General features: G+C 35.3%; 4 protein-coding genes across 6 annotated transcripts in view; 2 read left to right on the forward strand and 2 right to left on the reverse strand.

The window, feature by feature from the left end:
* Nucleotides 1–17,640, reverse strand: part of LOC122820962 (gastrula zinc finger protein XlCGF57.1-like) — a 43,872-nt gene extending 26,232 nt beyond the window's left edge. Inside the window, exon 1 of the mRNA XM_044098718.1 lies at nt 17,453–17,640. Within this exon, the coding sequence (XP_043954653.1) occupies nt 17,453–17,515 (63 nt within the window). The 5' untranslated portion in view covers nt 17,516–17,640. The remainder of the gene's footprint in view (nt 1–17,452) is intronic.
* Nucleotides 62–3,724, forward strand: LOC122820956 (gastrula zinc finger protein XlCGF57.1-like). The gene is made up of 2 exons (XM_044098707.1): nt 62–342; nt 1,946–3,724. The coding sequence occupies exons 1-2, from the start codon at nt 174–176 to the stop codon at nt 3,649–3,651; spliced, it is 1,875 nt and encodes a 624-aa protein (XP_043954642.1). The 5' UTR covers nt 62–173; the 3' UTR covers nt 3,652–3,724.
* Nucleotides 5,434–10,487, forward strand: LOC122820945 (gastrula zinc finger protein XlCGF57.1-like). The gene is made up of 2 exons (XM_044098687.1): nt 5,434–5,705; nt 8,208–10,487. The coding sequence occupies exons 1-2, from the start codon at nt 5,537–5,539 to the stop codon at nt 10,040–10,042; spliced, it is 2,004 nt and encodes a 667-aa protein (XP_043954622.1). The 5' UTR covers nt 5,434–5,536; the 3' UTR covers nt 10,043–10,487.
* LOC122821005 (gastrula zinc finger protein XlCGF8.2DB-like) lies at nt 12,095–17,459 on the reverse strand. 3 transcript variants are annotated; one of them, XM_044098793.1, is made up of 3 exons: nt 17,311–17,459; nt 13,815–14,144; nt 12,095–13,562 (listed from the first exon to the last, which is right to left on the reverse strand). In XM_044098793.1, exons 1-3 carry the CDS (start codon nt 17,372–17,374, stop codon nt 12,886–12,888), a joined length of 1,071 nt encoding a protein of 356 aa, XP_043954728.1. In that variant the 5' UTR covers nt 17,375–17,459; the 3' UTR covers nt 12,095–12,885. The 3 variants fall into 3 exon arrangements, with proteins under 3 accessions (XP_043954728.1, XP_043954727.1, XP_043954726.1); XM_044098792.1 differs by having other exon boundaries at nt 12,095–13,478; nt 13,563–14,144; XM_044098791.1 differs by having other exon boundaries at nt 12,095–14,144.
* Nucleotides 17,641–18,145: the final 505 nt, after the last annotated feature.

The following is an 18,145-nucleotide window of genomic DNA, read 5'->3' on the forward strand; positions in this document are numbered from 1 at the left end:
ACTCATCGAACATTCAAAGCGGAACTAAAAGTCGTAAACAGTTTCTTCAGTTCAGCCACAGTGGAACACATAAAATTACACCACGCACACGGTAGCTTAGCTTGCTTTTGTTAGAAGGTAATTTGAAGACGGATTTGGTGTTTTATGTAAATATTTGCGCGTTTGCAATACAAATGTCTTCAGTTCAGCCTCAGAGAGAGTTTATCGACGAGCAGATAACTCCTGCTGAAGAAACATTCACAGAGTTGAAAGAAATAAATGTGAAGATCGAGGAAGAGATGGAGGATCAGCGCAGACTGATGGATTTCAGCCGGATACCGAAGATAATTTTACACCGGACAGGTACGAAAAACCTTCATGTTTTACTAATGAGACACTTTAAAGAGAGTCAGAGACTCACAAATGTTTGGGGCGACGCTGAACCCAAACTATAAAGTTTTAGAAGTAAGAAATCCGCTCCAGCTGGAAATTAATGAAATACTTAAAATGATAAACTGCGACCACGTGTATTTACTATTCATTATATAATATCTAACTTAGAGTTTGTCATTTTTGATACCCTTACCTCCAGTCCACCAGTTATAAAATTCTGGTTCAAGTTAGTTTGTTTAGGTTTTTCTATGTTAAGTTATGGAATGAATTTTCTGTTCTATCATGTAACTATGGCGCTAAGTCTATTACTTGTTGATAGATTGATATTGAGTTTAAAAACTCATATTATTTTTAACCTTAGACAAGTAGTTTAAAAACAAAGCATGTAAAACCTTCATTGAATAATTTAGTTATGCAGCCTGAGTAAACCAGGATGATCTTGCATGAACATGTATTGTTCAAATACTTCCTTATTTTGCTTTGCACACACATTTGTTGTAATGGCTAATGCTGATTGAGCCACACATGGTCAAAGTTGATTTCTACTGCATATTTCAGCAACAAGACACATCAAAGAGCTTTAAATCATAAAACCTTTATCAGTTGATGCATACAGAGCATCTTTCTTTGTCTTTGTTTTTTTCTTACTTAAGGTGTACAAGCTGGAGTCCCATTATTTGGCATTAAAATTCCTCATAGGCCTGCACTGAATTTTCTACATTAGTCACAGAATATATAAACCACAGGTTGATTTATCATTTTTATTTCTTCAGTTTTCATAAACTCAACTCTATACACAACCTGTATAGTTCTGTAATTATAAAAGATTGTATGAAATACAGTTTGGGATTTGTAAAAACTTAATAAAACATCAGATTTTAGGATTGAGGCCATTTCTTCAAACCTGTGTTGCATAGAATGCTAAAACATGAACAGAATTATTTCACACTAAAAGATTACAAAAATATGGCTTGCAATTTACAGAGGCTTTGCTGTTATTATTATTATTATTGGTTTGAGCAACTGACATTGCTCAAATCAAAGTTTGGAAAGTCTTTTTGTTAGCAAGTCTTTTCTGCTAGCAGAAAAGCTGCGGTTCAAAGTATAGTGGTATGTCTGTCTGTCTGGGGGAGGAGGATGATGAGCCAAACTGAATCTGTTGAAGAATGCTTTCTGCTCATTCACTCTGTCCAGACTTCCATCTATTTCCTGCTGAAAATTGTCCATGTTTTTTCTCTATCGCGTTGGCTTCACCCCCAGTGGCAGAAAACGGAAACTTTTCACTGCTATTTCTTGCTTTCCGTATGTCGAACATCGTGTCAAAATCAGAGAGTTCCCAGATCCTGGACCGGCAGGATGCAGTTCAAATTAAACGCTGGGAGTGATAGTTAGTGATTGCTATCTTGCTAGCTCAACCGAAAGTCCATAATATTACATTTTGACTAAAGTCTTGTGTTCTTCAAATCAGAAAAACTGCATTTGTTGAGTTTGTAATATAAGAATAACCCAAGAGCAGGTAAGAGTTTGAAGTGTGACTCACTTTTAAAAGCTTTTGTTCTGTCTTTTTGTCCAGATCCCCTGCAGTGCTGTAAAGAGGAAGAGATTCTGAATGAGCTCAACAACCAGGAGGAAAACTCCACTTTAGATGAAAAGGAACCAGAGCCTCTGCAGATGAAACAGGAGCAAGAGGAACCAGAACCTCTGCAGATGAAACAGGAGCAAGAGGAACCAGAACCTCTGCAGATGAAACAGGAGCAAGAGGAACCAGAACCTCTGCAGATGAAACAGGAACCAGAGGAACAAGAACCGCTGCAGATGAAACAGGAACCAGAGGAACAAGAACCTCAACCAATAAAACAGGAACCAGAGGAACCAGAACCTCTGCAGATGAAAAAGGAACCAGAGGAACCAGAACCTCAACAGTTCAAAGAGGAAGAGAAGCAACTCTGCATCAGTCAGGTTAAAGCGCATATTGTGCTGAAACAAGAGACTCATTATATTTTGGTGAATAAACAGAAAAACGGCAAAACTGAGACTTCAAAACAGAAAATACGCAAGAAAGCTCACCCAAAGCAAAAACTATATTCTTGTAAATTTTGTGATAAAACCTTTTCTCAAAGAGTTTCCTTGACATCGCACATGAGAAATCACAAGAAACCTTTCACATGTTCAACCTGTGGAAAAAGTTATCCCTGCAAGAGTCGTTTAATTTATCACATGAGAATTCACACAGGGGAAAGACCGTTCACATGTACAGCTTGTGGAAAAAGTTTCTATCACAAAGACACTTTAAAGGTTCACATGAGAATTCACTCAGGTGACAAGCCTTACATGTGCACAACCTGTGGAAAAAGTTTTCTGTGTAAATCTCTGTTACTTGAACACATGATGATTCACGTAGCCAAGAAGCCGTTCTCCTGTGGAACGTGTGGAAAAGGTTTCAGTCATAAAAGAAATTTAACTGTTCACATGAGATTTCACACGGGTGAGAAGATTTTCTCATGTGGGACTTGTGGAAGAAAATTTGTGTCTAAATCTCACTTAGTTAATCACATGGGTGTTCACACAAATGAGAAGCCTTTCTCATGTGAGACCTGTAAAAAACGTTTCCGAAGGAAACCTGACTTAGACAACCACATGAGAATTCACACAGGTGAGAAGCCTTTCTCATGTGGGACATGCGGAAAAAACTTTGCTCGAAAAAACTCTTTAAATTCTCACTTGAAGACTCATACAAGGGAGAATTCTTTCCCGTGTGGTACCTGTAGAAAAAGTTTCTCTGATAAAGAAAAGTTGACAGTTCACATGAGATTTCACACTCGTGAGAAGCCTTTCTCTTGTGAGACCTGTGGAAAAGACTTTGTGTATGAATCAAACTTAGCTAGTCACATGAGAATTCACACAGGTGAGAAGCCTTTGTCCTGTGGAACATGTGGAAAAGGTTTCACTCATAAAAAAAGTCTAACTGCTCACATGACATTGCACACAGGTGCGAAGAGTTTGTCATGTACGACCTGCGGAAAAAGTTTTGTGTACAATTCACACTTAGTTAATCACATGAGAATTCACACAGGTGAGAAGCCTTTCTCTTGTGAGACCTGTGGAAGAAGTTTCGCTCATAAAATAAATTTAACTGCTCACATGAGAGTTCACACAGTTGAGAAGCCTTTCTCTTGTGGAACCTGTGGAAAATGTTCTGTGTGTAAATCTAGTCTACTTAATCACATCAATGAATCAGTCAGTCAGTCAATGTTACTTATAAAAGATCATTCATATTAAAAAGCAGCTCAAAGTTCTGTACCGATCAATAAAAAAGGAGTTTTTTATTTATCTTTATTGATCAATTTTTACCCACCCCACATGAAAAAACACACAACTTCATGGAAAATGCACCGACTGAGCAGAAATGATCCAAGAAATGGTTAAAAAGTTGGGCATTGAGCCAGCTCTTGAGGACGGCAACATTTTCTGCGGCCCTCAGGTTCTCTTCCAGACAGTTCCACAAGCAGGAGCCGTAAGACTAGAAAGAAGCCATTTCTGTGAGTGGACATTTGAAAGAGCCATTTTTAGGGTTTCAGGTGAACTGACAACATTAACTGTTGGTGGTAGATGATGTTTTTCAAAAAAGGCTGAGGTTATTAAAGTTCCCTGAATGGGTACGGTTATGTCTATTTGCTCCCTGTATGTGATCAGAACTGAAATTAACCAGTTAATGGGTTAATTGTCCCTGATTGTCCTGGCCCAATGGTATGTGTATAACAGTCAGCAGAAACATCGAAGTCAGGACCATGTAGATGTCAATCAGTAGCAGACTGATCAGGTGTAGTGATAATATGGTTACCAGAAATGTGAATTTCAAGTACCAAGATTATCAGTAACTTGCTGTTTGGAAGTAGCGTAATATAAAGCTGGATTGTTTTTGTAAATGTAGCAGCTTTGCTTAAAAAGCTTTTCAAATCAGAGATTTGGTTGAAATACTTTAACGTTCACTTCATTCTTGCAATTTTATGTTTTCATTTATATTTTTTAAGAAGAGTAAGAGAGATATTAGTAGTCTCTTAAAGGAAAAATGGTTTGAATCCTTTCAGATTTAGACTTGTAAAGTTTTTGAGACTTTATTGTGTTTATCTTTTGTACTTATGTCTTTTATTTCAATGGTTCTGTGAAGTGGATGCATGTTAGCTGCTACTGCATGTACTGTTAGGGTCACAAATTAATGGGAGTAATGTTTTATGAATCTCATCTAAAGCCCTAATTTTTTTCTGTTTTTTCAGGTTTTGATTAAGGAAACAAATGGTACTAAATAATAGTCTGAAATGTTTTTTGTTTGTCTTTATTCCTCTTCTCTTGTAAAAGTGTCGTTTTTTACCCATGTCTTTTTTTGTCATTTTTTCTTTGACATGGTGTTTATCTTTTGGATAGTAGAAAATGTATTGGTGATATGAAATTCAAGATAGAAAAATTACTTTCAAAAGAACATTCGGTTTAATTCTTGGATAATAAAGTGCATTTACCATATTGATGGTCTTTTACTTTATTTCATTTAGTAGAAGATTGTGTGTCAAAATAGATGTACATAATTACACTCCATTGCCTATTAATTTATTTTATTTAAAGAGAGTACTATTCTGTTTTAATATGTAAATTATTCTCCCATTGTCACTTATGGGGTCAGTAAACATGTAGTTACAACATTTCGCCACCAGAGAGCACACTGAACACATCTTTATAAAACTAAAAAATAATCAATGGAAAATGTTTCAGGGTCTCATAATTAATGTGATTTTTAAATAGATCCCAAAATATGTTTGTATTTATAAATTCAAGAGTTCTAACCCGTAAGCAGAACACCATCATAATTAATGTAAACATTAGTCTGTGTGTAACTATCCTATATAGTATTTCACAGGGTTTAAATGAGTTACTGAAATGAAGTAAGTTTCCACAATATTCTAGCTTATTTAATATGACGGTACATTAAAAAAGGAGAGTCAACACCGAAAATCCAAAGCGGAACAGAAAGTCGTTCACAGTTTCTTCAGTGCAGCCACAGTGAAACACACGGAGAAACACAGAGAGATTAGCATTAGCTTCTTCTTTGTTAGAAGGTTGTGCGAACACGGATTTGGTGTTTTATGTAAATATCTGAGTGTTTGCTTTAAAAATGTCTTCAGTTCAGCCTCAGAGAGAGTTTATCAACGAGCTGGTAACTCCTGCTGAACAAACATTCACAGAGTTGAAAGAAATAAACGTTAAGATCGAGGAAGAGATGGAGGATCAGCGCAGACTGCTGGATTTCAGCCGGATTCCGAAGATAATTTTGCACCGGATAGGTACGAAAAACCTTCACGTTTTACTGATGATACGGGTTAAAGAGAGTTTGAGACAGGTTAAGGAAAATGTTTGGTGCGACGTCAGTCTATTTAAACGGGTTTTACATTAAACTATAAGTCTATAATTATCAACAACGATTAACTGATTTGGATAATCCACTCTTCATCACATATCTAAATTATAGTTTCTGATCCATGCCGTCCTAATATCTACTCCACCAGTTTAAGAAAGTAATGGTGAGAGTTTGTTTAAAATTATTGGATTTATGTTATTTTTAGGCCATTCCACCCCGCCTCTCAAAAATATTTTTATTTAATTGAATAGCAACAGGACACGTAAGTGTTGTAACAGGTACATAACACCAGAAGGTTAGCCATGAGGACAATAAATAATAAAATTAATAATAATAAGATAATGACAGAATCACAATAGTCTTGCAGATAGAAAACTATAATGATACACAATGTCACATAATTTCCAAGGAACCTCATGTAAAATGAATTTAAAACAGATTGTGGGTAAACCTAAACTGGAAGTAAACTAGTACAGAAATTGATAAATAATTATTAAATTTTCTATCAATGGCCTGAGCACAAAGTGTGGACTTAAAAAAAAGTGTTGATAGAAGCACAACCTTATTAAACTTTAACTTTGTTTTACATGAAAACAAATTCATCTCTAAAAACAAAGCAGCAGAATCTTTTCTGTATATTTTGTGGATGTATAATGGAAATCCAGCTAAATCAGTAGACAAACTCGCAAAGTAGTATTTGTTTAGCCAATTTTTTCAGAGTTTTACTCTTCACAACAACTACCACACACATGAAGTACAATTGTATTATATTTATACAAATAATAATAATTAATATTTGTCTTGACCTTTAGTTTTTAAAATAAATTTCTTTAACTTTTAACTGTTTTTGTATACATCTTGGAAGGAGTTTATTATAGGCTTTGTACTTAGTCAATGTTGTCCTGATCTGTGCTAAATAAATACAAACAAAGAAATATGGTATTTATCATTGATTAATAAAAAATGCCTTTGGATTCATTTTCCACTTTGTTGAAACCCAAGCAGATTCTGACCACTGAAACAGAAATCTTTTTGAATTATTAGGAGGGTTGATATTTTGATAATGTGTAAGAGTGGGATTTTAATGCTTACTGCTTCTTGGCCTTTGTCTGAATATCATGCAAGTCTCTGTAGAAATAACACCAAGCACTTAAGCATAATGAAGAAATGAGAATATTACAACTTGGACATAAAACTGTGAGCTTTGATTACATCAAAGATTTGTGTCTTTTATCTTTGTCTCTCCCTAAAACTTGGAGTGTTCTCCCTGAGAGTCATCTGCAATATTTGCCCATTTAAATATCTAATGTGCTTAAAGCAGTAAAAGTGTTTTTTTTTCATGGGTTATCTGAACTAAGGCTGCACAGATTTAGAATCACTTCATGAACACTGTTCTGTGATGCATGTAGCTAAATAAAATAATAATAATAAATGGTAAAAGACCACTTTTCTATTGTGGTAATTTATTTAATTTTCTAAATTCAGAAAGGATATGTTTGGGGGTCTTGTACACAGTAAATGCTCTGTGTGTTTGTAACTGTGAGAAAATGCAAAAATTGTTTTCCTGCCAAAAAGTGATTAAGACTCACTTCCTGTACAATGAATGGTAATTTCTGGCAGAAATGACATGAACTCAACAGAATTATATCATATAAATAAGGTTGATAAATGTACAAAATGTAAAAATGTTCTCTGATTCCTTTTTGTGTTTTCATTTAGGCTCTGTTATAGGGGTTTAATACTTATGGATGTCCACAGCATTTCAGTGTCAACAAAGAGATCCATCAGATTCTGAGCATCTTATCATAGCTTATAAATCATCGACAGGTAGTCATTTTAAATATCTTGTAAAATTAATCTTGGTTGGACTGGTCGAACGGCTTCCAGCACCTGATAAAAAAATATGGTAACATTTTATTTGACGGGTTGTTCATAAGACTGATATGACAGTGTCATAAACACAACACAACATCTGTCATGAACATGAACGAGTCATTATGAATGACTGTTGTCATGGAGCGTCATTCAGTACATAATGACACTTTTATTGCAAAGTTGGCAATCTTAATGGACTTCCAGTGAAACTTTTAAAGCACCTTTTCATTAAAAGTGTCGTTATTTACTGAAAGACGTTTCACAACAAAAGTTATATTTATAAAGACTCCTTCACGTTTATGACATGTATTATGTCATGTTTATGACACTGTCATGTCAGTCTTATTCAATAATTTTCCTTATTTTTAAAACTAAAACTTGACAGGTATGCTTGTTTACTCACTTGAAAATGAGTAATATAATATTTTGACTCGAAAAAATATTTTAATATTTTAACTCCAAAAAATTCCCTTTGGATACACCAAGACATTAAAGTGAAGGGCTCATTCTCTTACTCATTTAAATGCTTTACTTTTTTTGTCTTTTTGTCCAGATCTCCCACAATGCTCGGCGTGTAAAGAGGAGGAGGTTCTGAATGAGCCCAGCAACCAGGAGAAAAACACCAATTTAGATCAAGAAGATCCAGAATCTCTGCAGATAAAACAAGAACCAGAACGTCTGCAGATAAAACAGGAGCAAGAGAAACCAGAACATCAACAGTTCAAAGATGAAGGGAATCAACTCTGCATCAGTCAGTATGGAGAGCATCTTGTGCTGAAACAGGAGACTGAGGACATTTTGGTGAATCCTTCTAATATGCAAAGAATCCAAAATGAAACAGAATCACAGAGGAACCAAGTCATCTCTCCTGAAGTTGAGATCCCGGATCAGGAAGGAAACAGTTCTGAAAACTCAAAAGAGAGAAATGAACAGGAACAAAATGAGAGACGTCAGAAAACCAGACAGCCAAAAAGCACAAGACACAGGAAATCACACCCAGATCAAAGGTTATATTCTTGTAAAATTTGTGATAAAACCTTTTCTCGAACCAGATACTTGACTAAACACATGAGAACTCACACAAACAAGAAATCTTTCACATGTTCAACCTGTGGAAAAAGATACAGTCAAGAGGCTTGTTTAATTAATCACATGAGAATTCACACAGGTGAAAAACCATTCACCTGTGTTTCTTGTGGAAAAGGTTTCATTTACAACAGTACGTTAAGGATTCACATGAGACTTCACACAGGGGAGAAGCCTTACTCATGTGGGACCTGTGGAAAAGGTTTCCAGAGTAAATATAACTCACTTCGTCATATGAGGATTCACATGACGAAGCTGTTTTCATGTGGGACCTGTGAAAAAACTTTTGTGTGTAAATCTGACTTAGTTAATCACATAAGAATTCACACAGGTGAGAAACCTTTCTCATGTAGGACCTGTGGAAAAAAATTCTCTCAAAAATATAGTTTAACTTATCACAAGAAGACTCATAGTAGTGAGAAGGTTTTCTCATGTGGGACCTGTGGGAAAAGTTTCTCTCTAGAATACAGTTTAACTTATCACATGAAGACTCATAGAAGTGAGACAGTTTTCTCATGTGCGGCCTGTGGAAAAGGTTTTACTGATAAAAAAAGTTTAAATTTTCACATGAAAATTCACGCAAGTGAGAAGCCGTTTTCATGTAAGATCTGTGGAAAAAGTTTGAGTCATAAAAAAAGTTTAACTGCTCACATGAAAATCCATACAGATGATAAGTCTTTCTCATGTGAGATCTGTGGAAAATGTTTCACTCGAAAAGGCAATTTAAATGATCATATCAAAATTCACACAAGTGAGAAGCCTTTCTCCTGTGGGACCTGTGGAAAAAGTTACAGTGACAGAAAGAGTTTAACTCATCACATGAGAATTCACACAGGTGAGAAACTTTTCTCTTGTGAGATTTGTGGAAAGAGTTTGACACATAAAAAAAGCTTAACTGCTCACTTGAGAATTCACACAGGTGAGAAGCCATTCTCTTGTGAAACCTGTGGAAAATGTTTTATGTTCAGTTCTAGTTTGTTGTATCACATGAAATCCCATTTAAGCAAGAAACCTTTCTCTTGTGAGACCTGTGGAAAAAGTTTCAGTCAGAAATGTAATTTAACTTATCACACGAGAATCCACACAGGTGAGAAACCTTTTTCTTGTGAGACCTGTGGAAAAAGTTTCAATCAAAAATGTAATTTAACTTATCACATGAGCATTCACACAGATGAGAAACCTTTTTCTTGTGAGACCTGTGGAAAAAATTTCTCTCGAAAAACAAATTTAACCGTTCATATGAGAACACACACACAACTTGTATGGAATAATGTGAACTTAATGTACCAAGATTCTCAGTAACTTGCTGTTTAGAAGAGGAGAAATTGCAACTAGATCACATTTTTAATTGTAAGAGCTTTGTTTCAAATAGGAGATTTAGCTGAAATGCTTAAACATTCACTTTGTTCTCACAGTTTTATCTTTCCATTTAAAAGGAATATTTTGAGTGAGATATGACTTAAGACTTAAGTCACACTTTTCAGGACCATCAAAGCTGCTGGTTGAGGAATGAAATTGTGTTAAATAATGATAAGAGATGTTTTCCTTTTTGTTTATTTAAATATCTGTATTGACATTTTTCTTGTTGATCTAAATTGTAAAGTTTTTTACCTATGTCTTTTTTTTTTGTCTTTGACATGGTTTTTATGTTTTGGATAAAACAAATGTATTGATGATGTGGTTTGAATTACAGATAGAAAAATTATGAAACTTTCTTCATAATTCTCAGATAATAAAGATTATTTGCCATAATGATGGTCTTTTTCTTGTTTCTGTTGGTAGTATATTGTGATCAGCAACGTGTAGTTGCAGCAGTTTGCCACTAGAGGGCATATTGAACACGTTGAGTAATTCAGCACTAACGTCTGTTGACCAACTGAAACACTCACTGTTGCTCTCATGTCTAACAGGTGAATACAAATTAGTGAGACACTACTAACACTGTGTGTATTCTAGAAATCTCTTTATCCCTGAGTGTGTAGTGTTACCGAAAGAAGTGAAAACATGAAAGGTCACTGAAGAGACAAGATGTGAGAAGACAGATCACTTTAATTAAAGCATCAAAACTGTAAATGCCTGTTCCATCATTTATGATGTTTGTAGGGTGTTACCCATAGTACCCACTAGGGGCCGCCGTAGTTTGGTTCGCGTTGAGTTAGTGCCTTCATTTTAAAGCCAAAATAAGAAGAAGTGTTGCTAGTTTCCTGTCAGTCAGCACTTTGGGCTGAAATATCCCACGGACAAGAGGAAGAGGAGGATATTCTTTATCTTTGACTCTGGACTGTAGCGCACATTCTTCTGAGAAGGCTAAATGCGACACGGACTTTACCGCCATAAACTTTGCAGCCCTTGGACAGCGGAGCGAGTTTTCACTGTAGCAGTCCCTCAGACCCAAGAATACAGGAGAGCTTTGACGGGTGTCATGGTGTATTTGGAGCTATTCGACAAACTTGGCTTCTAAAGAATTAAATACAAATCTACTGCACCCGTCGAAGCTCTCCTGTATTCTTGGGTCTGAGGGACTGCTACAAAAACAATAAAAGTATTCTGGTCATTTTGACAAATTCTTGGCCTGTTTTTATGTCTGATATATTTATTAAACAGATCACTTTAATTAAAGCCATAAAATCAACAATTTGACAACAAAACTGAAAAGGATCAATAATCCAACAGAAGGAATTGGGCGAGTTGATTAACTTATGGATTTTTGATGGTTTATTTTTTAAATATCCTTCAAATGCAAAAGAGATTTCTGGTTTATTTTTGTGTCACATTACAGTATTGTAGCTCTAAATCAAAATCTGACCAGATCAAAATTATTTTTTCCGCTTTGAGCCTCCTCTCAACATAATTGTATTAAATATTTTAGAATATGACCGAAAGTTAATCACTCACTGAGAATAATTACACACAAACTGGAGTTTCCAAGCCTTTTATTTCGGTTAATTATGAGGATTTTCTGCAGCTAACGGGAACACAGCATTTATAATTAGAATATTGCATCATTGTGACACTAATAAAAAATATATACTTAAAAATGTGTGCTTGGAGTCAGTTATCAAAAGATCATTTTAATCGTACAAAAGAACCATATTAGAAGGTATATTCTAATTTCTTGTATGTGATCGTTTCAGCTTGTAAAACAGAGTATAATGTTATAGTTTTGTATTTTGTGAAAAGGATTCAGTTTTGAAGTTAAACAGTAAATGAATACATTTACTATAGAGGAACACAGAGATTTGTTGTTTTGACTCGTAAAGATGGAAAATAATCGACTGTGTTGTGAAAAAAAGGTTCATGTTGCCAAAAAAGAAGTGAAAACATGAAAGGTCAGTGAAGAGACAAGATGTGAGAAGACAGATCACTTTAATTAAAGCAGCAAAACAAAAAAAATATTCTGATTATTTTGACAAATTCTTGGCCTGTTTTTATGTCTGATATATTTATTAAACAGATCACTTTAATTAAAGCCATAAAATCAACAATTTGACAACAAAACTGAAAAGGATCAATAATCCAACAGAAGGAATTGAGCGAGTTGATTAACTTATGGATTTTTGATGGTTTATTTTTTAAATATCCTTCAAATGCAAAAGAGATTTCTGGTTTATTTTTGTGTCACATTACAGTATTGTAGTTCTAAATCAAAATCTGACCAGATCAAAATTATTTTTGAGATTTTTTCAAACATCATTGAGTTTTATTTATGGAAAAACAAGAACATTTCACTGCTTCCATTTCTAAAGTATTTTACATCCAATCATACACAGAAACGTAAAAAATGTAAAAGATAAACTCAATTATTTTACATGGTACAGAACTCCATGAAAACTGAAATGCACAGAAATGAATCCTGTCTGAATGTGTTCCTCTCTTTAACTTCAGTATCTAATGGGATACTGATGGGAACTTAAGTACAAATATGATATAAGAAAAACAAAAAACTGGATGAAAGAAAACAATCTGGTAGGTAAAAGTAGACCTCAGGTTGATCTTGGTCAGACAGTTAAAAACACAGTCACAGTGAATCATTAGCAGCCTGCAAGAATCTGTTGACTTTAACATTTTCTACTTGCTGTTTAAAGAAATTTTCCATTGTATCGGATGCAAAAAACCGAATCGAACATGTTTAGTTCCTAAAGCTTCTAGTCTGAGTGAATCCTCATGTGGTGAGTTAAATTACTTCTATTATTGAAACATTTTCCACAGGTCCCACAAGAGAAAGGCTTCTCACCTGTGTGAATTCTCATATGAGAATGGAGATGGTGTTTTCGAGAAAAACTCTTTCCACAGGACCCACAGGAGAAAGGCTTCTCACCTGTGTGAATTCTCATGTGCCGAGATAAAGTACATCTTTCACGGAACTTCTTTCCACAGGACCCACAGGAGAAAGGCTTCTCACCTGTGTGAATTCTCATGTGATGAGTTAAAGTCTGTCTTTCATTGAACTTCTTTCCACAGGACCCACAGGAGAAAGGTTTCTCACCTGTGTGAATTCTCATATGAGAATGTAGATGGTGTTTTCGAGAAAAACTCTTTCCACAGGACCCACAGGAGAAAGGCTTCTCACCTGTGTGAATTCTCATATGAGAATGTAGATGGTATTTTCGAGAAAAACTCTTTCCACAGGACCCACAGGAAAAAGGCTTCTCACCTGTGTGAATTCTCATATGAGAATGTAGATGGTATTTTCGAGAAAAACTCTTTCCACAGGACCCACAGGAAAAAGGCTTCTCACCTGTGTGAGTCCTCATATGAGAATGTAGATGGTGTTTTTGAGAAAAACTCTTTCCACAGGACCCACAGGAAAAAGGCTTCTCACCTGTGTGAATTCTCATGTGCCGAGATAAAGTACATCTTTCACTGAACTTCTTTCCACAGGACCCACAGGAGAAAGGCTTCTCACCTGTGTGAATTCTCATGTGATGAGTTAAAGTCTGTCTTTCATTGAACTTCTTTCCACAGGACCCACAGGAGAAAGGCTTCTCACCTGTGTGAATTCTCATATGAGAATGTAGATGGTGTTTTCGAGAAAAACTCTTTCCACAGGATCCACAGGAGAAAGGCTTCTCACCTGTGTGAATTCTCATGTGTCTCATGATGCGATTGTGTCGAGACAACGTTTTATCATAAATTTTACAAGAATATAATTTTTGCCCTGTGTGAGCTTTCTTGTGTGTTTTTTGTTTTTCAGTGTCGGTTCTTCCTTTCTGGTCTTTGGTTTTCTTATATTTCTCCTTTTGTTTCGTTTCTGCCTTTCTCTTTTTTCCTGGGTTTTCAGAATTGCTTCCTTCCTGTTCCTGGTTCTCAGTTTCTGGAGAGTCATCAGAGATGAGTTGGTTCTTCTGTGGTTCTGTTTCATTGAGAACCTCCTCCTCTTTAAACGCACAGCATTGTGGGAGATCTGGACAAAAAGACAAAACAAAAACGTTTAAATGTCAATCAAACAAGGAATAATTCACTTTAATATCCTGATGCATCAAAACAGGATTTTCTTGGATTATTATAAAATTACAATCTTACAAGAATGAAAATTAACTCAACCAATGAGGTTCTTCTGACCAGAATGGAAATAGATGCGAGTCAAAATATAATATTATTGACCTCCAGGTGAGCAAACAAGATGGTGATTGCTTGACTTAGTGGCTTTCTGACAAATATTGCATAAAGTTTTCTTCCTCCATGTAGCTACAGGATATATATCACATTAAAGAGTGACATAAAATGCCTAACACTAAATGCAAAATACTAAATGGTTTTTTAATCTCACCCACTGATAATGTCAGACATTGATCCACTCACACACTCAACACAAACTTTCAAAAGCATGAATAAATCTCAGACTTTACTTTTCTGCGATTTGCAGCAGAACTGGTAACAGTGGAGTGATTATTGTTAACATGCAGAAAATAATGGCAAAATGATCCTATTGAAAATATTTGACATGAATTTTGGACAATTTGGAAGACTAAATATGAAAGGTGAAAAGGGACAATGATATAATTATTTAAAGAGTTTATTTAATATACAAGTTATTAAATATGTCATTACATTATTAAAATGGAAACTAAGCAGCCAGTCAAGACAATTATCAAATATCCATTTAATTGTTTTGATTACTATTAATATCACCTGGTTCCAGTTTCTGCAGTGTCACCATAAAATAATTCCCCAATCAAAGTGGAGGGCGGGGCTTTGGGCGGGGCTAACACTGATCTTCTTTAATTTAAATTTGGGTTGTTATTCTGTCAGAATAGCTTACATTCATTGAGTACAGATGCACAATAAGAGGAGCTGAAAGTTCAGCACATGTGACAAGATACAAGAGATAATTCAATAAATTGTTTTTAGTGATAACTGGATGGATATAAATGCATTGTCATGGTTCCACAGTGTAGTGACTGCAGTCCACTATGAAACACGCCTCCTGTTCATTGATGATGGTCTGACTGGTTAACCACCAAGTCAGGATGTCATACAGCTGTTGATACATTTTATGATGATCTACCTTCTATGTTATGATGTTATGTAGCTGATTTAAGAAAATCATGTGGTGATCACACTGCTCTGAATTCGGACGGGTCCAGCCTTCACCAGTTGTTCACACCCCAACTTCAATGTAACTTGTGTTGCTAAGCAACTGTGACAGCATGAAGTAGAGAGCAGCGAATGGAGCTCAATGTTTTGCTACATTTTAGTGAACTTATTTAATTAGAGAGGAACTCTAGCATTTCTACCATAGTTGCAGACGTGTTATATCTCAGGCTTTTTATGTTGATGCAAAAAAGTTTAATTATTTTATTACTATGTAGCTCAATGGGCTTTGGCTGGATGTTTGTACTGCGCAACTCTCTCACTTCTGTCAATAGAACTTTGGAACGTGACGTCACTGCTCTAGACGTAGGGATATGAGCGCCATCTTGAGGGGCCATAAACATAAGGTCTCAAAGATATTTTGAATCCAAGTTACTTAAATTATTTAGCAATGGTGTGAACTTTAGCAATGGTACAAACCATTAACAAATAATGGTACGTTATTACATCCAATAATGAGCTGCGTTATTGGATGTAATGTCTGATCACACGACTGAAACAGTAAAAAGATGGAAAACTGACTTTCACTTCACTGTTTTCCTGCCTGGAAAAAACACAAGGGGGCTAAGCTATCGGAGCTAACGAAAAGGAGACGAATGCCCTGGGTATCAGCAGTGAGACGTCTTGATATTACATCCCAAGATATCTACTAGTTTGCTCCAAACATGTCCATTGTGGTGAGTGTTTAAATTCGCTCTGTTGGTGTTGTGTCATAATGTTTTGCTATGATTTTGTCCGGGTGTTCTCATGTTCAGTTACGTTGAGGTCATTAAAGTGGACTGCTCTGCCGACTTTAAATGCAAAAACTATAAACCTAGAAATCTTTCAGAAATAAATGTCCTCCACAAACGAAACTCTCTGAACAACGGAGACGCTTGCAATCCAGCTTTAAGATTAACAAAATAATTGATTAATTAACCAACTTTAGTGTAACTTATGATGCTAAGCAACCGTGACAACATGAAGCAGAGAGCAGCGAATGGAGCCCAAAGTTTTGGTACATTTTAGTGCATTTATTTAATTTCAGATGAACTCTAGCATTTCTACCATCATTACATCTGTGTTATATCTAATTATGTTACTATTTAGCTCAGTGTTTCTCAAGCTTTTTTGGGCCAGCGCCCCCCTATCCATTATCTAGGTCCTTTACTGCACCCCTTCAAAGACGATGCAGGCTACTTGCACTGAATATTATTTTATAATTAATAATGCCGTCCCCCAATAAACCATGCTTTTATTTATTATTTTATTTATTCTTGAGAGGACATATTTTGATGAACGTTTAAGAGACCCAGGATTAGTTGAACAACTTGGCCTAAATATGTTTTAATTTTCCTATAAACTAAAATATTGTGTTTGTGATATGCCAAAACTCATAATTACTTCTAAAATGTACGTCTTTTGTTAGATTTTTCAACCATGATGGTCGCCATTTTTATGATGACGTCATTAGGTTCATTCAGTACTGGAGTCTACAGAGAAAACACAGGAAGGCTAACTTTACCTGCGTAATTGTTTATCATAATGCGACTGACTGGTGTAATTTTAGATACTGCCACGCTGTCAATCGTAACCGTGGATCCCTTAAACTGAATCTAGTTTTGTCTTTTGTCACTTTCCTGTTGATTTTGGTATCGAGGTTACAAATAGCTGTTGCTGTTATTCAGTTATTGTTTGGTGCAAAAGAAATCTGAACAGAAAATGTTCAGCTAAGAAATCTGAGCCTCTGTTGTGACTGAAGAAGCTTTAATTCTGTTATAATCGCCCTTTAGCCGTTTCCTGAATCTGTAATTGCAAACTGTAATTTAGATATTATATGATGAATAGTAAACAGTTCAGGTCAAGCTTGATCATTCTATTAATATTTACAATTTGAGCGGATTCTTTAAATAGGTTTTCCGAACACAACAATTAAATATTTGTCTAAAAACTCTCTTTAACCTGATTAATCAGTAAAACATGAAGGTTTTTCGTACCTATCCGGTGTAAGATGATCTTCGGTATCCGAGTAAAATCCATCAGTCTGCGCTGATCCTCCATCTCTTTCTCGATCTTAACGTTGATTTCTTTCAACTCTGTGAATGTTTCTTCAGCAGGAGTTACCTACTCGTTGATAAACTCTCTCTGAGGCTGAACTGAAGACATTTTTACCGAAAACACTGAAACATTTACCGAAAACATTTACCTAAAACACCAAACCTGTTTTCAAACTACCTTCTAAAAGGAGCTAATGCTACCTCGTGCGCTCCGTAGCTTTCCGTGTGTTTCACTTTGGCTGCACTGAAGAAACTGTAAACGATTTTTTGTTCCACCTTTCCGCTTTGAGCCTCCTCTCAACATAATTGTATTAAATATTTTAGAATATGACCGAAAGTTAATCAATCACTGTGAATAATTACACACAAACTGGAGTTTCCAAGCCTTTTATTTCGGTTAATTATGAGGATTTTCTGCAACTAATGGGAACACAGCATTTATAATTAGAATATTACATCATTGTGACATTAATAAAAAAATATATATACTTAAAAATGTGTGCTTGGAGTCAGTTATCAAAAGATACTTTTAATCGTACAAAAGAACCATATTAGAAGGTATATTCTAATTTCTTGTGTGTGATCGTTTCAGCTTGTAAAACAGAGTCTAATGTTATAGTTTTGTATTTTGTGAAAAGCATTCAGTTTTGAAGTTAAACAATAAATGAATACATATATTATAGAGGAACGCAGAGATTTGTTGTTTTGACTCGTAAAGATGGAGAATAATTGACTGTGTTGTGAAAAAAAGGTTCATGTTGCCAAAAAAGAAGTG

Source organism: Gambusia affinis, linkage group LG18 (assembly GCF_019740435.1).
Source record: "Gambusia affinis linkage group LG18, SWU_Gaff_1.0, whole genome shotgun sequence".
NCBI lineage: Eukaryota > Metazoa > Chordata > Actinopteri > Cyprinodontiformes > Poeciliidae > Gambusia > Gambusia affinis.